General features: G+C 42.7%; 1 protein-coding gene across 1 annotated transcript; it reads left to right on the top strand.

The window, feature by feature from the left end:
* The first annotated feature begins 735 nt into the window (after window positions 1-735).
* si:ch211-180f4.1 (uncharacterized protein LOC100144405 homolog) lies at window positions 736-15,200 on the top strand. The gene is made up of 12 exons (XM_041799066.1): window positions 736-835; window positions 1,265-1,410; window positions 1,783-1,884; window positions 3,499-3,683; window positions 3,838-4,080; window positions 4,159-4,281; window positions 6,675-6,797; window positions 6,978-7,392; window positions 7,554-7,683; window positions 10,482-10,666; window positions 10,793-10,951; window positions 14,655-15,200. Exons 1-12 carry the CDS (start codon window positions 754-756, stop codon window positions 15,198-15,200), a joined length of 2,439 nt encoding a protein of 812 aa, XP_041655000.1. The 5' UTR covers window positions 736-753.
* The last annotated feature ends 5,800 nt before the right edge of the window (window positions 15,201-21,000 follow it).

Genomic DNA, 21,000 nt, shown 5'->3' with positions numbered 1-21,000 from the left:
TGGGCAAGAAGTGGCAAAAAGGGGCAAAAAAATGGTCTCATCGTCTGACAACACAGTCGGCCGTGCCATCCACCAATGACAGTTAAAGCTGGATCATGGAGAGAAGAAGCCATATGTGAACAGGATCCAGAAACACCGTGGTCCGTCTGGACCAAAGCTCATTTAACATGGACTGAGGAAACATGGAAAACTGTTCTGTGGTCAGAGAAAACCACAGACGCTGTGTCCTGATGACTAAAGAGGAGAGGGAACATCCAGCTTGTTCTCCTGGCTCAGGTCTAAAGCCTGCATCTCTGATGGTATGGGGTTGCATTAGTGTCTATGGCGTGGGCAGCTCTAACATCTGGAAAGGAACTATCAATGCTGGAAAGTAGAGAGAGCTTTTAGAGACACATATGCTCCCATCCAGACAACGTCTCTGTCAGGGAAGGCCTTGACTATTTCAGTGAGACGATGCTAAACCACATGCCACATCCATCACAACACTTCTGGAATCAGTGGAATAGCAGAGACTGAATCATTTTAAAGCATGGCATCATTCAGTATCAGAGTATCTAACACTCTGACAGCCTAAGTCCATCAGTGTGTTACTAGCAGTCCTGTACAACAGTATTTGAACAGTAACATCTGGGATGATTCTGTCTATGCATTAATCATCATTAATGACATCACTTCCTGTCTGTGTCCTTCCAGCTGTAGATCCTCAGGAGGAATTCAACCAGCTCTCCCAGTCTGCTCCGCCCCCAGTGCACCATGGGATCTGCAGTCCTTGTGAGTCTCCTATTCTGCCTAGTGACATCATCAGTAGGTGCTGGAGTGGGCGGAGCCAGTCAAGGTAAAAAAATAAAAAAGCTGTAACCCTGCATTTATGTGTCATCATAAGAAAGAAAAAAGGACCAACAGACGGGAGAAAACCTGGATAAATCAGTGAACATTTTCTCCTCAAGTTCACCTACTCAGCTTCATTACTAACTAAAAACAATGGAGACAAAAGTAAATATTGGCTTTACAAGATGTTCTTTGTCCGTACTTCTGGGCCTTACTTGTGACTGTGATCTCCAGATTATTATTCAGATTACCAGGGATTAAATCAGTCAGCAGCTCCACACTTCATCCAGGTGTGGAGACGTCTGGAGCCGTCACCCATGACACACGCTACGGCTTCTGCACTAAGCTATTAGCTATTTAAGCTATTAGCCACTTTTACCTAATCAGACCAAGACTTCTTAAACTGAGGTTTTGTTGTGCATCTTTTGTCCCGTAGGTGGCGCCGTGCTGTGTCCTCTGCAGTGTGTGTGTGAGACGAGGCCTTGGTACACGCCACAGTCTGTATATCACCAGGCTAAAACCGTGGACTGTAATGAACTCCACCTGCAGAGAGTTCCTGCCAACATTTCATCAGACACACAGGTGAGTCTAACACTCACACAGGTGTTCCAGAGGCTGCAGGTCTCCATGCATCAGAATAAGGCCAAAACTAACCTAAACCAATGAACATGCAGCATTTAACTGCAGTGTTTCTAAACTTCTGTAGAGGTTCTTTCCTGCTATTAGTTGTGTGTATTCAACATCATCTCTTATATTTTAGCCAGTGGTCATTCATTTTTAAGCAGAAGAAGCATTCATTCTTTCTCTAAACACCCCTTTTATGAGCAATGTTCTTAACTTCAACTCCTAGTTTTTTTAAGGCTGCTTACTCAAAGAAAGCCTCGGTACGTTGACTCCGTGGTAAACCCCTCCGCTGCTGATCTGAGTGTGTAAACATGTCATGTTGTGTTTCAGGTCCTTCTGCTGCAGAGTAACAACATCTCATCCATCACCACTGAGCTGCAGAGTCTGACCAACCTGACAGAGCTGGACCTGTCCCAGAACCACTTCACACAGGTAACAAACATTAGAACACGCTTACATCGTTCTCCGTGAACACGCTAAGATTTTCTAGAATCTGAGAGTAGACCAGTGTTCTCAACCAAAGAGCCAAAATGCTGAAAAAATACTACCACAAAATACCAAAGTCTAAGTGGTGAAAAGTTGCAATTAAAAATAAGTTAAAGGTGACAAAAATGGTCAAAAAGCAGCAAACACTGGGAGAAAAGTAGCAAAATGGGTGTGAAGTGACCAAATAATGGCTTAAAAGTGGCAAAAACATTGTAAAAATTGAGTGAAAAGTGACTAAATTGGGCAAAAAAGGTGGGAAAATTTTGGAAAAAGTGTTATTTTATTGCAACGGGCATTTTACATGGCCAAGAAGTGGCAAAGGGGGCAAATAATTGCAAAAAGCAGGATAAAAGTATCAAGGGGAGAAAAGTGGCAAAATATTTGAAAATTGGCAAAAAAACTAAGTCACAGGTGGCATAAATGGTCCAAACTAGAAAAAAAAACATTAAGAAAAATGAGTGAAAAGTGACTAAAATGGGCAAAAATTTAAAAGAATGGTGAGAAAAATGGGCAAAAGTCATCAAAGAGTGGCAATATGGAAAATTAGTGGCATTTGATTGCAAAAGGCAGCTTAAATTGGGAAAAGTGGCACAAAAGGCAACAGAAGGGGCAAAAAAATGCAAAAAGCCGGATAAAAGTGGCAAAAATTTGTGGGAAGTGACCAAATAATGAGTTAAAAGTGGCAGAAACGTTTCAAAAAATGAGTGAAAAGTGACTGAATTGGGCAAGAAGTGTCATTTAATTGCAAAAGGCAGCTTAAATGGGCAAGAAGTGGAAAAAAGGGGCAAATAACCGCAACAGCACAGGATAAAACTGTCAAAAAGGGGAGAAAAGTGGCAAAAAGAAGAGTCACAGCTGTCAAAAATTGGCAAAAAAACACGGAGAAAAATGAGCGAAAAGTGTCTAAATTGGGCAAAAAGTGTGATTTAATTGCAAAAGGCAGCTTACATGGTGAAGAAGTGGCAAAAAGGGGCAAATAATTGCAAAAAGCAGGATAAAAGTGGCAAAAGGGCAGAAAGTGGCAAAAAAAAGAGTCACAGGTGGCAAAAATTGTCCAAACTGGCAAAAAAAAAACATTAAGAAAAATGAGTGAAAAGTGACTAAAATGGGCAAAAATTTAAAAAATGGTGAGAAAAATGATCAAAAAGCATCAAAGAGTTGCGAAATGGGAGATTAGTGGCATTTGATTGCTTAAGGAAGCTTCAGTGAGCGAAAAGTGGCAAAAAATTGCAAGAAGCTGGATAAAAATCTCAAAAATGGGCCAAAAGCAGTAAAAATTGAATTAAAGTAGCAAAAATTGCAAAAACAGAGGTTGACAATTAAAGACTACTGTGTAAGAGTGGGAAACAAACTGATTAATGTTACTTGCAATGGATAATTTCTGAGGTAAAAATTTAATTTTTAAGGTTTTCTAGGGGAATAATGTTTCAAATGAAGACATAAATGATCCACATGTTGAGTATCACTGGTCTGGACCAAAGATTCTGCAGGATTTATTTCAGTATTGTGCTCAAACCTGGATCCAGCTCCAAAAACAAACGTTTCCCTCTCTCCGTCCAGGTCAGCTCCATGGGTCTGTCCTCTCTGGGCCGGTTGGTGACTCTGTACCTGGAGGAGAACCACATTGAGGAGCTGGAGGACTTTAGTCTGAGGAATCTGTCCAGTCTGGAGGAGCTCTACATCAACCACAACCACATCTCCTCCATCGGACCCAAAGCCTTCGCCGGCCTCACCAATCTGCTGAGGTCTCCCAGACACTTCTTCTATTCTCCTTTGTCTTTGTCTTCTTTTCTTCCTCGCTGTTTTTGGGTTGAAAATGACTTAAATGTGACTAAAATGAAAGAGCAGTTTGTGTTACAGGGATAGAGATTTTTCACTGCCCTGCTCTCCGTCTTGCAGGCTCCATCTGAACTCGAACCGACTCGTTGCCATCGACAGTCGCTGGTTCGAGTCTCTGCCATCTCTGGAGATCCTGATGATAGGGGAGAACCCTATCCTAGGTCTGGAGGAGAAGAACTTCCTGCCTCTGTCCCGCCTCCACAGCCTGGTCCTGGCCGGGATGGGTCTGGCCTCCGTCCCCTCCGCTGCCTTCCTGGGCCTGGACTACCTGGAGAGTCTGAGTTTCTATGACAACAAGCTCAGGTGGGTTTGACTCTGCCTGTGAGCGTCTCTCTGACGGAAGACTCTCTGGATGAAATAATGTGAATTATTTCCCTGCAGGTCGGTGCCTCGGGACGCTCTGAGCGTGCTCCCTAACCTCAAGTTTCTGGACCTGAACAGGAACCCGATCAGCCGGATCCAGCAGGGAGATTTCCAGAACCTTCAGCACCTGGAGGAGCTCAGGTCAGTCTAAGCAGACACAGCCAACATTTAGAGATGATGTTTAAGTTTGTTTGATACCAGACTAGAGAAGTTCCTGGGCGACTAGAGTCACATCCAACAGTTTTAACTCCATCAGTGGAAAAAAGTCTAGTCAACAACCTTTGTTGTCTGAGAGAGGGGATAAGAAATGCTCACTTCCTACTGTCCCTTATCAACCACAATATCCTCTAGTCCACTGATCATCAACTGGTGGCCCGAGGGCCAAATCAGGCCCCCCCAAAGCTTTCTGTCCGGCCCCCAGAACATCATTAAATTCAGAAAAGGAGAAAAAGAAGATATTCTCGTTTTAGGAGTGTCTTTTGGCATCAAATGTCTGCAGCTGTTAAATCCATCCAAAAAATGACTATTGAAATAGTTTTAGAAAGATCTGATTTTGACCTGTTTTTACAGAAATTCACTCGTCATTTATAATTAGTAAATATATTTTTCAAAATGGGTTAAGACTGGCAGAAATGTGTCGAAAATGGCCTGAGTAAGTGATGAAAAGGGGTTAGAGAGTGGCAAAAAGGGTTGTGGAGAGACACAAAGGGGCAAAAATGTGCAGGAAAAGAGGTTAAAATGTGGCAAAAAAATGGTAAAAGAGGAAAAAAGGGGCAAAAAGTATAAAAAATGAGTTATTAGTGGCATCAATGGTGCACAAAAGTAATGAAAAAAGGTTAAAATGGGGCAAAAAATGGTAAAAGTGGAAAAAAGGGGCCAAAATCATAAAAACAAAATGGGTTTTTAGTGGCAAAAATGTTGCAAAAAGGTAATGAAAGGGTTAAAAAGTGGCAAAATGGATACAAGAGTGGCACAAATGGGCAAAAATGTGCAGGAAAATTGGTTTAAAAGGGCTTAGAGAAAGAAAAATGGTTTTAAGGAGGCGAAAAGGTATCAAAAATGAGTTAAAAGTTGTAAAAATATTGCAAAAATAGCCTGGCAAAGTAGTGAAAAGGGGTTATAGAGTGGGACACAGGAACACTTATTGGCAGGATAGTTGCAAAAATGGGTTAAAGAGTGTCAAAATGAAGTGCAAAAAAGTAATGAAAAAGGGTTAAAATGGCAAAAATGTGCTGGAAGGGTAAAATGTGACCACATAATGGTAAAACAGGAAAAAAAGGGGCAAAAATGAAAAAAATAAGTTAAAAGTGGTAAAAATATTGCAAAAATAGCCTGGCAAAGGAGTGAAAAGCGGTTAAAGTGTGGGACACTGAAATAGTAATTGGCAGGAAAGTTGCAAAAATGGGTTAAAGAGTGTCAAAATGGGCAAAAGTGACAAAAATTGTTTTAAAAGTGGCAAAAATGATGAAAAATAAGTTGAGGGGCAGAAAATGTTGCAGAAATGTCCAAATGAAGTAATGAAAGGGTTAAAAGTGTCAAAAATGAATGAATATTAGTGCTGAATCACAGCTGGGGAGGGCCCATTATTTGGGATTTTCAGGGGTCTGGACAATTCTGTGGGCCGGTCTGTCTCTTTGTGTCCTGCTGCATTATAGATAACAGGGATAGATCTCACTGTAATACCTAAAAATATCCTGGGTTTTGAAAAGAAATACAAATACTAATACAATCATATTTTAATCAGACCAAAACATTGTTTGATTTTTGTTTATTTGAAAGTTTGGCCCCCAGAGTCTCTGTGGAGACTAGATCTGACCCTTGTGCAAATGTGGTTGATGACCCCTGGCTTATATGATGCTGCAGCTCCAGACACACCCTCAAACTGTTGTGGAAGAGCAAATGCCCTGCCGCGCTGAGACAAACCAAGTAGAGCCAAGCTGAGCATAATGGAAAAGCCCCATTAGACTGGCCATGGCCGGGTCTAGCCCAAACCCTGAAAAACAGCCCCATACCACTATCCCTCCTCGGTCAGGCAGGTAACGTTCTCCCAGCATCCTCCAAACCCAGACTCATCTATCTGACTGTAAACAGTGAAGATGATTGGTCACTTGGAGACTTACCCATGAGCCTTAGCAGTCGGTGATGTGGTTTCCTGCTTCATGTCTGGATTGCTGTTTTTCCTAAACGCTTCCACTTTCTAATAATATCACTGACAGCTGACTGTGCAATATCCAGCAGGGATTAAATTTCACCAAATGTCTCATCATCATGGATACTTGCTGTTTTTATTCACCTGTGGGTCTGATTAAAACACCTGAATTCAGTAATTAATAGGTGTGGCCACATACTTTTGCCCGTATAGTGTATTTTTTTCATCAAGGATTGCATTTTAACATAAAACAGCTCCCCCTGCTGGCTAAACTCAGCCACTCTGTCAGATGGATGGATCTCTTTTTCACTGCGAAGGACTGTTGTTTAACTCCTCAGGTTCTTGGATTTAGTGATGGGTTTTGTGTGTGTTTTTTTGTGTCCAGTCTGAACAACATGGAGGAGATGCTCATGGTGGAGCGAGCCGCCTTCCAGAACCTTCCAGAAATTGCCAAACTGGAGATCTGCAGCAACCCCAGACTGTCGTACATCGACCCCCAGGCCTTCAGGTGTTTTACCTGTCTGAATGTTTCCATTGTTTGATCTGATGGTTTAAAGAAACTCTCTACTCCCACAGACTCTTAAGAAATACTTAATTAAATTCAACATTTTAGGTCATAAAAGTCTTTCTTTTTCCACTTTTTAAAAGAAAATTCTCTGCTGTTCCTCCCCTATGCATCCCCCCTCAGTGACCTGTCCTCCCTGCGGACGCTCCTCCTCCACAGTAACCAGCTGAGCCTCCTCTCCGGTGATCTCCTCTCGTCCCTCCCGTCTCTGGAGGAGCTCTCTCTGCACTCCAACCCTCTCCGCTGTGACTGTCTCTCCTCCTGGGGGCCTCACCTGGGTAATCAGTCTCACCTGAAGCTGCTGGAGTCCTCCATCACGCTCTGCTCTGCCCCTCTTCACCTGGTCGGCCGAGAGCTGCAGGAGGTGGTGGCGCTCGGCTGGGGCGGGGGCGGAGCCAACAGCTGTCTGCCTCACATCTCGCCTCACGCCTTCCTGCCCGCCATGAACATCAGTGCCGGGCAGCCTATCACGCTGGAGTGCTGGGCTGATGCTGACCCTGCCCCCCAGTTTTACTGGGTCACACCCACTGGAGACAAGGTGGGTGGAGCCAGAGTTTGGCCTTCAGTATAGAACTAACACACCTGTACAGGTGCCCAGCTTTTATCTGTTTCAGACGCAGCAGCAACACCTCAATCCCTCCATGTTTGATCCTTCCATTTATCTGTTTTTCCCTCCTCTGTGTTTGTTCTCTCCCTCAGGTGAGCTCGGAAGCAGTGGCTGCACCAATCATATCAGAGGAGGGGCGTGGCCTAAGCAGAAAGAAGAAGAAGCACCGTATGTCAGAGCCTGGCGCCCTGGTCATCGAACACGCCGAGCCGTCAGACGCAGGTCAGTCTGAGCGGCGAGTTCAGGGGTGCAGCATTCACCCCCAGTGGTCAGAGATCCACCTGAGATCACGCTGATGGCATTAAAGATCACGAAAGTATGCTCTTTTATTCCCTTATCCCCGTGTCCTGAGGTGGAGGGGCTTAATGAACGGAAATGGGATGGACCCCGGTGTTAGGGGTTCAATCAAAGGTAGAGAGCCTCTCCAGCTTTCCTCTCTCTGAACTAAACAGAGGGTCTTGGCGCCCCCCAGTGGTAGAAAGAAGAAAAGCAGAACTGAAAACAAAAACGCTTCAGTGTAGTTTTATCATCTTAAAAGAAGAATATCACACTCAAGTGAGGATAAAGCTCTTAAGGTTTAAATTTAAAAAAGCAAACTGAATCTACTGATTATTGAGTAGAAGTTAATTTATGAGAAGTTTACTTAGAGTAGTGAGCAGCAGTGTGGAATCATTTTCTCTCTCTTTTTCTGCCAGTCGTCATGTGGTGATCCATGCCTAACAAACCGGTTGGTTTTACGTAGCTGATGGAACGCTGGTACCTCCTCCTCTTTATGACATTTAGGTTTAAAGGGGACATATAACGCAGAAATCACCTTTTCAGGATTTTTATGTGCCACTGGCCTGTCCACAATCCCCTCAAGAATCAGAAAAATCCCCCCTCTCTTTCTCCAACTTTCAGAAAATGTGTGCTGAAACAAGGCGTTCGCAGATTATCCTCCCACGATGTCATGTGGGGAGTTAGCCCCGCCCCCAGGTTCAGTTGGCCCTCCCTGCTTGAAAGAAAGACCTGCCCTCCTCTGAGAGAGACACATTCTGTCCTGACAGGGGTGGAGTCAGGGGCGGAGTTTCTACAGACAGAGAACCAGCTTGTTCTGAGCAGGGCTGAAACAGAGAGGTTTTAGACATGCAGAAATCCAATACTGGTGTATTTTCTCAGCAACAAACTTCACAGGCATGTTTTGAGGACCTCTGAGACCGATATAAACTTGTCTGAAAGGGGTAAAATATGTACCCTTTAAATTTTGGAGAGTTAAAACTCAAAATTTAAAGAAACACCTTTACAACGTCAAAGGGCTTGGAGGGAGAGGGGATAAGACACGCCCACTTCCTCCTTTCTGCTGTCCCTTATCAGCCACAGCATTGTTTAGCCTATGCTGCTTTTTAGATCTGATTATTAGCCGTAATGTCAGAACTAGGGGTTGACCAATATTGTTTTTTTGGGACCAGTACAGATTATTAGTTGCTTATGAAACCAATATTCATTTTCAGCAAAAATAAAAAATTCTTAATGTGAAAATTTTACATTTGAATTGGTATAGGTCAATGGTTTTCAAAGTGTGAGGCGGGCCTCCCCTGGGGGGTGATTTGCTTTGCTAACCTCTGCTGTGTATTGAGCAAAATTGATAAACTTATAGTTACTATAGGGACTATGCTATAGAGCAGTGTTACTCAACCAGAGAGCCAAAGAGCAAAATTGTTAAAAACACCTTTGCAAGGGCCACAATCTAAGAGGTGAAGAGTGGCAAAAGCAGGTAAAGTAGCAATAAAAATAGGTTAAAGGTGGCAAAAATGGTCAAAAAGCAGCAAAAATGGGGAGAAAAAGTGGAAAAATGGTCAGTAGCAGAAATGGGTGAGAAGTGACAAAAAAATGAGTGGAAAGTGACTTAAATGGACAAAAAGTAGTCAAGAGTGGGAAAAATGGGCAAAAAATAGAGGAAACAAGTGGTATGTAATGGCAAAGGGTAGTTTAAATGGACAAAAAAGTGTTAAAAAATGGGAAAAAGGCCAAAAATGGGAAGAAATGGCAAAAAGAAGAGGAAAAAATTGGAAAAAAAGGAAACAAGTTTAACATGTAGTTTAAATGGACAAAAAGTGGCAAAAAATGGTAACAAAAAGGGCCAAAAATAGGCTAAAGGTGGCAAAAATTTGGAAAAAGTGGCAAAAAGACATCGTAAAAATGAGCAAAAAAATTGGAAAAAAGGGATATTTAAAGATGAAAGGTAGCTAAATGGGCAAAAAGGTGAAAAAGGGCAAAAATGGGATAAAGTGGAAAAAATGGGGGGAAAGTGGCAAAAAAGTTGTAAAATGGCCAAAAAATACAAAAAGGGGTTTTTTATGGCATTATAACTGAATAAGAGGGAAAGGCAGATGTTTAAGGACATTTGCAAACCAAAATATCCAAAATATATTAATGTTAAAAATGTTTAAAGATTAGACATAAATGTTTGAAATGTTGTTAAATTTCTTTTTCAGTTTAAATCATTTTTGTGGGTGGTGGTCCACCGAATGAATAGTTTCTTCTTAGGGGAGGCTCACTCTCACACACTTTGAAAACCCCTGGTATAGGTAAACAGATATTATTAATAATAATATAATTCATATTAACAATCTGAATCAGTGAGTTAACTTTTAACTAAATGAAATAAAAGTATTTCTTTGTGAGAGTGACACACACACTGGAGGATGTGCTGATTGGGTGGAACATGTGACGCCTTAGCCTATCAGATAGTCTTGTGGGCGGGACTTTTAGGTGAGAGGGTGTAAAGCAGAGCTGAACCCGAGAAAGAACAAACACATGCAGCAGAGCTGAAGTAGTGGCCTTTTTTGAATTAAACATATCTGTTTACGGCAGAATAAAACACTGATACTAATGATCGGTAAAATGCCAAATATCGATCGTGATAAGCTGAACGCGCCTTTTACACGCTAGCTTTCTGGTATGATGACAACACTGCACACCTTGTGAAGTAGTTTGATTCAAACCCCCTTCCTTCCTCCCTCTCTCTCTCTCTCTCCCAGGTGTGTACACCTGCGTGGCGTGGAACGTGGAGGGAGCGGACACCAAGAGCGTCTCCGTGTTTGTGGACTCTCAGGGCCCGGTGGGCTCCTGGTCGGGCGGGGGGAGCTGGTGGGGAGCTGAACCCAGCAGAGAGCAGCCGTGGACGGAGAACTCGTCTGCAGCTTCGCTGGTGGTGATGGCCAAGGTCAGACGACACTTTCACTCACCTGTTCTCGTGTTCTCTTTTGCTGTAAAATCTGCTACATCAGACGTGCTTGGGAAGTCCGTTGAAAAGTGGAGATGTCATGGGTGTTTTGGTTTCCCCATGCAGGTTGTGCACGCTCAGTCGGTGGTGTTGGAGTGGAAGTTGTACCCCAGCAGAGGACCTTCACCTCTGGGTCAGAACCCGCAGGACGCCCCCCTTCCTCTGCCCCACTGGACCAGTGCCACGGTGCACATCGACAACCCTCAGATCAGCTACACCACCAAGGTGAGCACGCCCACCCCTCTCTCTGAGCTAGATAGCTCAGATCACACCTGTCTGTGTTTGTTCAGGTTCATTAAAGCAGGAGGAGTGCTGGTTTGATCCTGCAGATCCTCACTCCCTCTGACTGGAGTTTCACTGATGATGATTTAACCTTTTACTAATCTGTTATCTGAGAATGTGTTTGTGGCGTTCCCCAGGGTCCAGTCCTCATTTTATTGTTTTTTATTTGTTTATGGAGAAATAAAACACTAACCCTAATGCAGGGATCGTCTGGTCAACAAAAGGAACGAAACTGTCAGTGACCTTTCATTCGTGGCACAGACAGGACAATAACAAGCTAAACTAGATTTTTCTTATCGAGAACAGACAGAAATGTTAATGATGGAATTCAAACATTCAAAATAAAAGGCTTCTCCAGCCGCATTTGGCAGCACCAAAATATCTCTGTCAACTGTCTTAGGGGTGGAAAAACTCTCATCTCCAGCTGCTGCTGCTAGTAGCATTCAGACACATCACACCAGATGCTTCTATGCCAGTTCCCGGTTCCTTGGCCTCATTTCCAGCTTGTTTGTGTACAGCACTGCTGGACTGAGAGGGGGCCAGAATGGGGGGTTGCCTCCCTGACTCCCCAGCATTTAAAAATGCAGTGAAAGTGCCCTTTGAAAGACTTCACGATAAATAAACATGATGGTGGCCTCCAGGATGTCCTGCTAGTGGACAAAAATTGTCAGAGTGTCCTCTTTGGTGTCCTGAAAGTAGACAAAAATTGACACACTGCGTACCCTAAATGGACAACATCTGATGAAGTGCACTTTTTGGTGTACTGTAAATGGACTAATTTGGCAAGGGTCCCTCCTTGGTTCCCTCTAAATGGCAAAAATTTGAAAAGGTGCCTTATTTGGTTCCTTGAAAGTAGACAGAATTTGACAAGACACGCTCTAAATGAACACCTAATGAAGTGCACTTTTTGGTGTCCTCTAAAGGAGCAAAATTTGACAAATTGCCCTCTCAGATGTCCTCTAAATGGAAAAATGTGACCATTTCCCCCCTTTGGTGCCCTTCAAGTAAAGAAAAATTGACAAGGCACTGTCTAAATGGGCAGAGTTTGATGTAGTGCCCCTATTTGGTGCCCAGTCAGTTGTCTAATTTGACAAAGTGCCCTTTATTGTGGGCTGAAAGTGAAAAAATATTGAGAAAGTTTTGATGCCCTCTAACAGGACAAAATTGAAAGGGCGCTACCTAAATGGAGAAAATTGGATGTAGCGCCCTCTTTGGCGCCCTTTTGATTGACAGTTTTGACAATGTGCACTCTTTGGTGCCTTGTAAGTGGACAAATTTGGCAACTAAGTGGACAAAATTAGGCACTGTCTAAATGGACAACTTTTGATGTAGTGCCTTATTGGTGTAAAATGGAACAATTCAATGAAGTGCCCTCTTCTTTGGGTTGAAAGTGGAAAAAATTGGCAGATTTTCCTTTTTGATGTCCTCTTAAAGGACAAAAAATGACAAGGTGCCCTCTCTAAATGGACAAGATTTAATGTGCCTTTTTGCCACCCTTTTAATCGACTGTTTTGCCAAGGTGCCCTCCTTAATGCCATGTAAGTAGAGAATTTGGCAAGGTGTCTATTGAAATGGAAAAAATTTGGCGAGGGGCCCTATTGGTGCCCAGTAGGTGGAAAAATTTAACAAAGTGTACTCTTTGGGGGGGCTGAATGTTGAAAAATTTGATACAGTGTCCACTTTCATGCCCTCTATATGGAAAAAATGAAAATTTACCCTCTTTGGTGCCCTAAGACCAATTTGGCAAAGAGGGCATCTTAATGGACAAAAAATAACAAGGTGCCTCTTCACGGCACAAATTTGACATGAAAGGGCCCTTTTTGGTGCCCTGACAGTAAATAAAGGTAAAAACATCCTTTATAGCAGCGGTTCCCAACCATTTTTCCTCAGAGCCCCCCAGGATATTTTTAGGTATGACAGTGAGATCTATCCCTGTTATCTATAATGCAGCAGGACACAAAGAGACAGACCGGCCCACAGAATTGTCCGGACCCCTGAAAATCCCAAATAATGGGCCCTCCCCAACTGTGATTCAGCACTAATATTCATTCATTTTTGACACTTTTAACCCTTTCATTACTTCATTTGGACACTTCTGCAGCATTTCTACCCCTCAACTTATTTCTGATCATTTTTGCCACTTTTGTCCATTTTGACACTCTTTAACCCATTTTTGCAACTTTCCTGCCAGTTACTGTTCCTGTGTCCCACTCTTTAACCGCTTTTCACTACTTTGCCAGGCTGTGTTTGCAATATTTTTGCCACTTTTAACTCATTTTTGATAACTTTTTGCCTTTTAAAACAATTTTTCTTTTCTCTACCCCCTTTCAAACCAATTTTCCTGCACGTTTTTGCCCCTTTGTGCCACTCTTGTATCCATTTTTGCCGCTTTTTAACCCTTTTCATCACTTTTTTGCAGCATTTTTGCCACTAACAACCCATTTTCTACTTTTTTCCTCTTTACCAATTTTTTTTGCCACATTTTAACTTCTTTTCCTGCACATTTTTGCCCCTTTGTGTCACTCTTGTATCCATCTTGCCACTTTTTTTTACCCTTTGTAATAATTTTTTTGCAGCATTTTTGCCACTATTAACTCATTTTTTTAAATAATTTTTTCCCCTTTTTCCCTCTTTTACCAATTGTTTTTGCCACATTTTAACCTCTTTTCCTGCACATTTTTGCCCCTTTGTGTCTCTCCACCCTTTTTGCCACTCTCTAACCCCTTTTCATCACTCACTTAGGCCATATTGCAACATTTCTGCCAGTCTTAACCCATTTTTAAAAATATATTTACTAATTCTGAATGACGAGGGAATATCTGTAAAAACAGGTCAAAATCAGATCATTCTAAAACTATTTCAGTAATCTTTTTTTTTTTTGATGGATTTAACAGCTGCAGACATTTAAAGTCAAAAGACACTCCTAAAACCAGAAAATCTTCTTTTTCTCCTTTTCTGAATTTAATGATCTTTTGGGGGCCGGACAGAAAGCTTCGGGGGGCCTGATTTGGCCCTCGGGCCACCAGTTGATGATCAGTGCCTTAAAAGGTCTATGTATGCTTTTCTTACCAGAAAACCTTTGTATAAACTACTTAATAATTGCTTTGTCGTGGTTTTAGCCAATATCTGCAAATCTAATTTTTGCAGCCTTAGAGCAGATAAAACCTCACGCTCCCCTAAGATCTTTGGTGCCCTCCTGGGGGGGGCCTGGACCCCAGGTTGGGAACCAATGCTTTACAGCAACAGTCCATAAGTTTCTCTGTAACCCTGTCACATCTGTGTTGCAGCTTTTGTGCCCTGCTAAATCCAGCAGCTTCCCTTTTTACTGTTTTTTCCTGACCCCCAAAACCAGAAAGTTTTTGTTCGACCGTAAAGTGAGACACGGATGAGGGAATGCATGTGTGATATTTTCAGGTCTCAGTGTCATGTTTTGACTGGTCGTATCGCCGTCTGCAGGCATTCCTCTCACAGCAGAGACGTTACTTAGAGACAGATCCAGATCTTACCTGCAGACCAGTCCCGGGGCTTGTGGTCTGCATCGTTTTAAAACCTGGTTAAGACCTGGAGGAGGCAGATTGTAGACCTATGGTAGGGTGTCGGCCTTATTGATAGTTCTGCATCGTTAATAGTTCCTCTCTCTCTCCAGGTTCCCGTGGACGTTCAGGAGTATAACCTCACTCACCTCCTTCCTGCCACTGAGTACCACGTCTGCCTCACCGTCTCCTCCTCCCCTCCCTCCTTCTCCTCCCCCTCCTCCTCTCCCAGCTCCTCCCCGACCTCCATTTCTCCCTCCTCCTCCTCCTCTCCTTCCTCCCCCGTCCACACCTCCTGCCTGAACATCACCACCAAAGAGGCGGGCTTCTCTGTGGAGATGGTGGCGTCTCGGCGCAGCAGTGTGGCGTTGGCGGCCGTCATGGGCTCCATGTTCGCTCTGTCCATCATGGCGCTGCTGGTCATCTACATGGGCCGCCGCGTGCAGCAGCACAAGTCCTGCGGCCACTCCCTGAAGAAGTACATGCAGCACGCCACCTCCATCCCCCTGAACGAGCTGTACCCGCCGCTCATCACGCTGTGGGAGAGCGAGGCCGAGAAGGACAAGGATGACAAGGAGGAGGAGGAGAGGGAGGCAGGGGGGAGGGAGGAAGAGGTGGGGGGGAGTCAGATCGACACCACAAAGACGTACATGTGGTAGCTGAGGGAGCGGGGGGGGAGACACTGGAGGGGGGTTGTGATTGGACGAGGGAGGAGAGAAGAGAACGAGGACGGAGGTTAACCAGCAAACAAAGGTCATGTGACTCCTGGAGAGCCTGACAGACGGAGAGCAAGGTGAAGAAGATGTCAAACATGAGAGGAAGAGGAGGAGGAAAACTGAACAACAGCTGGAGGAAAACAAGACACGGCGTCCTAAAGGAACATTCTGGTGTTTTTAGGCTCCTAACTTTAAATCCTGTTCATTCCACTTCAAAACTCAAATGTAAGTTTGAGCATTTCTCTCATTTCTAGTCCACAATATCTGACTACACTTAGAATAAGTCACACTGAGCCAGCCGCTCCAGATGCATGTCTTATTTCATGAATAAAACACAAAAAGAAGGCTTGAAGGGTGAAAAGATTTGCTGGCATCAACAGAAATTAATGACACATTTCTCCTTGCATAGAGCCCCGTGACCCCCAAAATAAAGGTGTCAGAGACCAGGGACCCCCACTGGACCTGAAGGTGGTTGAACACAGTCATGAACATGTGCAGTGCAGACAGGGCTGGAGAAATGGGAGAGCTTTCTGGGGTCCATCCAAACTGGGGGCCAGCAAAATCCTGGTCCATTGTAAAGTTAGGCTGTGGTATTTTATATTTAACCTGAATAATAACCACTCTTATCAAAAGACAAATCTTAATTCATTTGTGTAGTAAGCAGTCCTCTTAAAGATATAAATCCCTTTTCTTAAAAACAGAATTAAAAAGGGTTTATAATAGCAAAAAATGGTGCAAAGGTGGTGAAATTGGATTTTAAAAGTAGCAGAAATGGGTTAGAATTGAAAAAAGTAAATAAAAGTGGCAAAAAAAAAACCATGAAAAAATGGCAAAAATGGGTTAAAGTGGCAAAAATGGGCATATAACATGGTAAAAGAGGATTAAAAAGTGGCTGAAATGGCTTTAGAGTGGCAAAAAAATAGGTGGAAACTTGGTTAAATTGGATGAAAAATTGCTACAAACTGGCATAAAAGGGTTTACTGAGGTGGAAATTGGCAGAAATGGGTTAAACTGGCAAAAATGATCATATCAAATAGTGAAATGTGGTTTAAAAGGTCATTAAAAGAGGTAAAGATGGTTAAAAGTGGCAATAATGGGTCAACAGAGCCAATAATGGGCAGAAAGTGGCAAGAATTGGTTTAGTAGTGGTAAAAACAGGCAGAAAAAAGTGGTGAAAGGGTTTACAATGGACAAAAATGGGTTTTTAGTGGCAAAAATGTGCCAAAATTGGTAGAAAAGGTGATGAAAATGGTTAAATTTTGGCAAAAATTTGTGTAAAGTGGCAACAGTGTAATTTTAAAAATATTCTTAGTTTCTTTAAAGTATCTGGAGACCCCTTCCCACTGTCTTGTGACCCCCCAATGGGGTCCTGACCCCATAGTTGAGAACCACTGGCATAGAGGAAGGTCCTTTTTATGCCCATATAAGGGCATGAGGCTGCAGGGCAGTGTACAAACACAGAAAAGAGGAGAGGAAGAGAGATGTCAGTAATGTTCAGATTAAAATAAACAGTAAAAACAAACACAAAACTTTTAAATACTGATAATTCTAAAGTGGGTGCAGCTGCTCCAAATGACACCAAAAGATGAAAGTTTGATTCTGTGATTATGCAGTACTGAGCAGAACTTTTAGGCATGTTTGGGCCAAAAGTAGCAGATGCAATGGAGAGTAAGCTACCTGAGGAGGATTGACACAACCCCAATCATCTTCTGGATGTCCTTATATTTTACCAGGGGAATGGGGAAATAACCTGTTGAGAAGATATTGAAGTCCACACCTTCAGGGTGGATGTGGCGAGTAAGTACGGCTTATCTTGGCAAGTAGTGCTGTTAATGTTCCAAAGGCCTGAAAACCACTGTTGGTCTCTGGGAATGTTAACAAGGGTGAAAGGAGAAGCCGTCAAGCTTGACTCCGCCCCCTCCTACAGCCTGGGTTGTGGCACTTCAGGCCTTGTAATGAACCCTTAGCGCCCTACATGCCTTGAACTTATGCACAGGAATGAATTGCAGTGTTTAATCGATAAAGATGCAGTCTTTTGGGGAACAACTTCACTGTTTCAGCAGCAGGATGTCTCATTCTAGCACACCTTAAAAGTTAAATTTGCTCACTGCTTAAGAAGATTTTATCCTCTTCGTATCAGAATTATTTTTAAATTGTATAGTAATTATATTGGGCCTTAATGGCCATTAAAGATAGAGCAGTGAGACGGAAACCAGGGAAGGAGAGGAAGGAATGGCATGCAGGAAAGGAGCCACAGGCCAGACTGAACCCAGCCTCTGTACATGGGGACAAAACCACCAGACCACCTGTGCCCCTGATATCAATTTGGAGCCAAATTGTTGAAAAATACCTTTGCAAGAGCCATAATGCTCTAGCTTGAAATAGCAATAACAATAAGTTAAAGGTGGCAAAAATGGTCAAAAAGCAACAAAAGTGGGTGAAAATGGAGAGGAAAAGGCTTAAAAAGTAGCAAAAATGGGTGAGAAGTGACAAACAAATGAGTTACAGGTAGCAAAAAATAGTTCAAAAGTGGGAAAAAAACATGGCAAAAAAACAGTGAAAGTGACTAAAATGGGCAAAAAGCAGTTAAGAGTGGCTAACATGGGCCAAAAAGTTGGGAAAAAGTGGTATTTAATGACAAAAGGTAGCTTCAAAATGTTAAAAATGGAATAAAATTGGTTAAAAAAAATGGAAAAAAATTGCTAAAAAGGGGCAAAAATGGGAAAAAAGTTGGAAAGAAATAGGTATTAAATGACAAAAGGTAGCTTAAATGGGCAAAAATGAGATAGAAGTGGCAAAAATTGAAAAAAGTGGCAAAAAAGTAGGGAAAATTACTATCTAATTGCAAATAGTAGCTTCAATGGGCAAAAATTGGTCATAAAAGTGGCAAAAATGGGCAAAAAAAGTTGGAAAAGGGGTATTTAATAGCAAAAGGTAGCTTAGATGGGCAAAAATGGAAAAAAGTAACAAAAATGGGGAAAAAGTGGCAGAAATGGGACAAAAAATGGAAAAAAAATATAGGTAACAAAAGGTAGCTTAAATGGGCAATAAAAAAGTGGCAAAAATAGGCAGACGGAACCCAGCCTCTGTACATATCTGAATACATTTTTCAAGTAAAAAACAAACAATGTTGATAACTGTTTGATACCAAAGAACCAAAAATAGAAATCCTGGACTCCTAATACTGATGTAAATTACCAAAAATGGCAGCCAATCTCCTGCACATTAGTCTGCAAGAAAATACTGCAAATGTTTGGACAAGCAGGAACATTGGTTCGGTTTCTCTCCCCGTTTATTAGAAGTTCCATGGTAAACAGGATTCAGGGTTGTAGAGCTCAAACAGAAAAACACCAGAATGTTCTGCTGAACTTTCCTCAGTCTGGATCAGTCTGAACAGGACCTCTCAGTGCGACTAGAACCGACGATGGTCTTGGATTTGTCTTCGAACTGGACCAAACACCGGTGAAGGTGGACTATCCTGGTGAAGTCCTGGTGTTTTCCTGCCCATCGGTCTGCACTGTTGACTTGTGTGGGCCGATATTCGGGCATCAGTGGGTTTAGGGATTTCCTCACTAGCCCCTTCAGTGGGACAGCAGTGTCCTGTGTTTTCTGTTTGGTCACAGCACAGCCGGTTTGAAACCGGCCGATTATTTCCTCCAGCAGCATCTGAAGAGACTTCTCTCTGTTTCCTCTTCCTCGGCAGATATGGTCTCTGCTTTCTTTCTCTTCTGTCCTTCCTCCGTCTCCTCTCTGTCAAGCACATTGGCAGTAGCTGTACTGTTAAAAAAAATCAGATTATTGTAATTTAGTTCATCCGATGAACGCGAATGCAGCACTAACACTCAGCACAGGCAGCCATGTGGAAGAGTTCACTTTAAACATTTTAGAGGTGCACTTAAGGGTCCCGTATTCAAATCTGGGAGAGAGTGATAGCACAGATGTTTGATGAGAATACATTGAATTAAGCTTTAATTTTACAACCGTTCGCTGCTTCTCACACCTCTACAAACATTCAACCGTACGCAGATGACGTCTTATTTTACAGAACAGATGTTTAAACATATATATCTCTATTTTTTGCATGTTTTTATCGTACTGAAGAACTTTTGTTAGCATGACAAGAGACAGGGACCTTTACATGTGAACAAAGAGTTTATGCTTTAAACTATGATGTGTTTTATAGCTTTTATTTCACAGGGAGGAGAGATTACAGCAGCATATTTATGATAAACTGAGAAGAACTAAGACTGATGGGTATAAAATTATGTAGAAGAGACTGATGAGAACATACGATCAGGTCGCTGTTGTATCTGAAAATATGTGATCCAAAAATGCTGCTTAAAATCTGATGAAAATCCAGTTTAATGATCAAAATCTTGATCTGGAAACACTTAACAACAAGGTCCACAACCAGTGGCATAGCTACTCTGTAGTGAAATAAGGAGAAAACAGCCTTCAGAGTCGGCTGATTTGTGTTCTCACAGGTGAAGAAAGTTTAACTTTTGGAGCTGCGCTCAGCAATGACGATTGTGCCTCACTGACCAATCAGAAGGAACTGGTAGAAATCTGCGAGCCGGGTAAAACTGCAGCACGGGCCGGATTTGGCCCCCTGGCCTTGAGTTTGACACCCCTGGTCTAGTACCAGGGGTAGCCCAGCCTTAGGCGAGAGGTGAGGCACACCCTGGACTGGTAGCCGGCCAAACAGGGCTCATGTAACCATTAAATACCCAGTAGACTTAATGATAAGTTGGTCATCTTTTCCCAGTTGGCTCGCATTAGTTAGTCCTGCAGTTACTATGCTATTTCTAGAGAACCTTATTGAAATGTGTTGTCTAAAATTTGCGAAGTCGACTTTTATTCCTCGTTGAAGGAAGTTCATGCATGACGTCAGGAACTGCAGAAATTATGGGATGGATAAAGTCAGAAGAAGGAAAAATTCAGTCATACTTTTGCAGGCTTGAATGAATTGATATTGGATTGTTTTAAGTTTTCCAGAAGAAGTCTTAGTGTTGAGAGTCAGTCTGAGCATGCTCAGAGCGGTAACTGCTGTTAAAATCATCCTGTGTGTTTCTGAATATGTTTTTAAGGAGTTTCTCTTTAAAACTTTGTAGCAGACAGAAATATACAGCATGAGAGGCCAGGGTGATCTCTGCCTCTTCCAGGTCTTATATGATGTCACTTCCTGTTTCAGCGTTGCAGACGGCGTCACTTTCAGTTCAGCTTTGAACCAAACAGGCGTTTGGCGTCTGAGTACGGGACCTTTAACCCTGCAGATTCTTCACTTTAGTCGCTGTCTCCATCAGCATGACTGTTCTACTAGCAATGCCGTGGTTGTCATGGTAACCATCTTCCTCTGTAGTAACCCCTGCATCCGTCAGCAGGCGGGATGTATTCAGGTTAAAGTCCGTCACTGTTACACCCATGTGGAAAAACTTTATCAATACCCTGTGCACAGACACAGACGGCGACCACGCTGATGTCTTGATGTTCACACAAAGTTTGAATCTATTTTATATCCTGTTACACCTTCTTCTTCTTCTTCTTCTTCTTCTTCTTCTTCTTCTTCTACTACTGGGTTTTTATCTGTTGAAGATGTTGCACTGAGGTGGAGGCTGGTGGTGCTGCATGCCTTTGCACTCATATTTAGGACTGTTTGTATAAAAAAAACACGTCTGTGTGACGACCTGCAAACTGAAGGAGGAACGTTCAAAAAACATGCTGCATGCACACACCTAATGTCATG

The sequence above is a fragment of the Cheilinus undulatus genome, linkage group 11 (genome assembly GCF_018320785.1).
Source record: "Cheilinus undulatus linkage group 11, ASM1832078v1, whole genome shotgun sequence".
Classification (NCBI taxonomy): domain Eukaryota; kingdom Metazoa; phylum Chordata; class Actinopteri; order Labriformes; family Labridae; genus Cheilinus; species Cheilinus undulatus.
Note: the sequence above shows the minus strand (reverse complement) of the source record. Positions and strands in the feature narration are given on the sequence as shown.

Excerpts from the sequence above, each read along its gene's own strand:
- si:ch211-180f4.1 (XM_041799066.1), top strand. The coding sequence starts at position 754 with ATGGGATCTGCAGTCCTTGTGAGTCTCCTATTCTGCCTAGTGACATCA. Across the intron at positions 1,885-3,498 it reads CCCAGAACCACTTCACACAG|GTCAGCTCCATGGGTCTGTC; the intron begins GTAACAAACATT and ends CTCTCCGTCCAG. Across the intron at positions 4,282-6,674 it reads CAGCACCTGGAGGAGCTCAG|TCTGAACAACATGGAGGAGA; the intron begins GTCAGTCTAAGC and ends TTTTGTGTCCAG.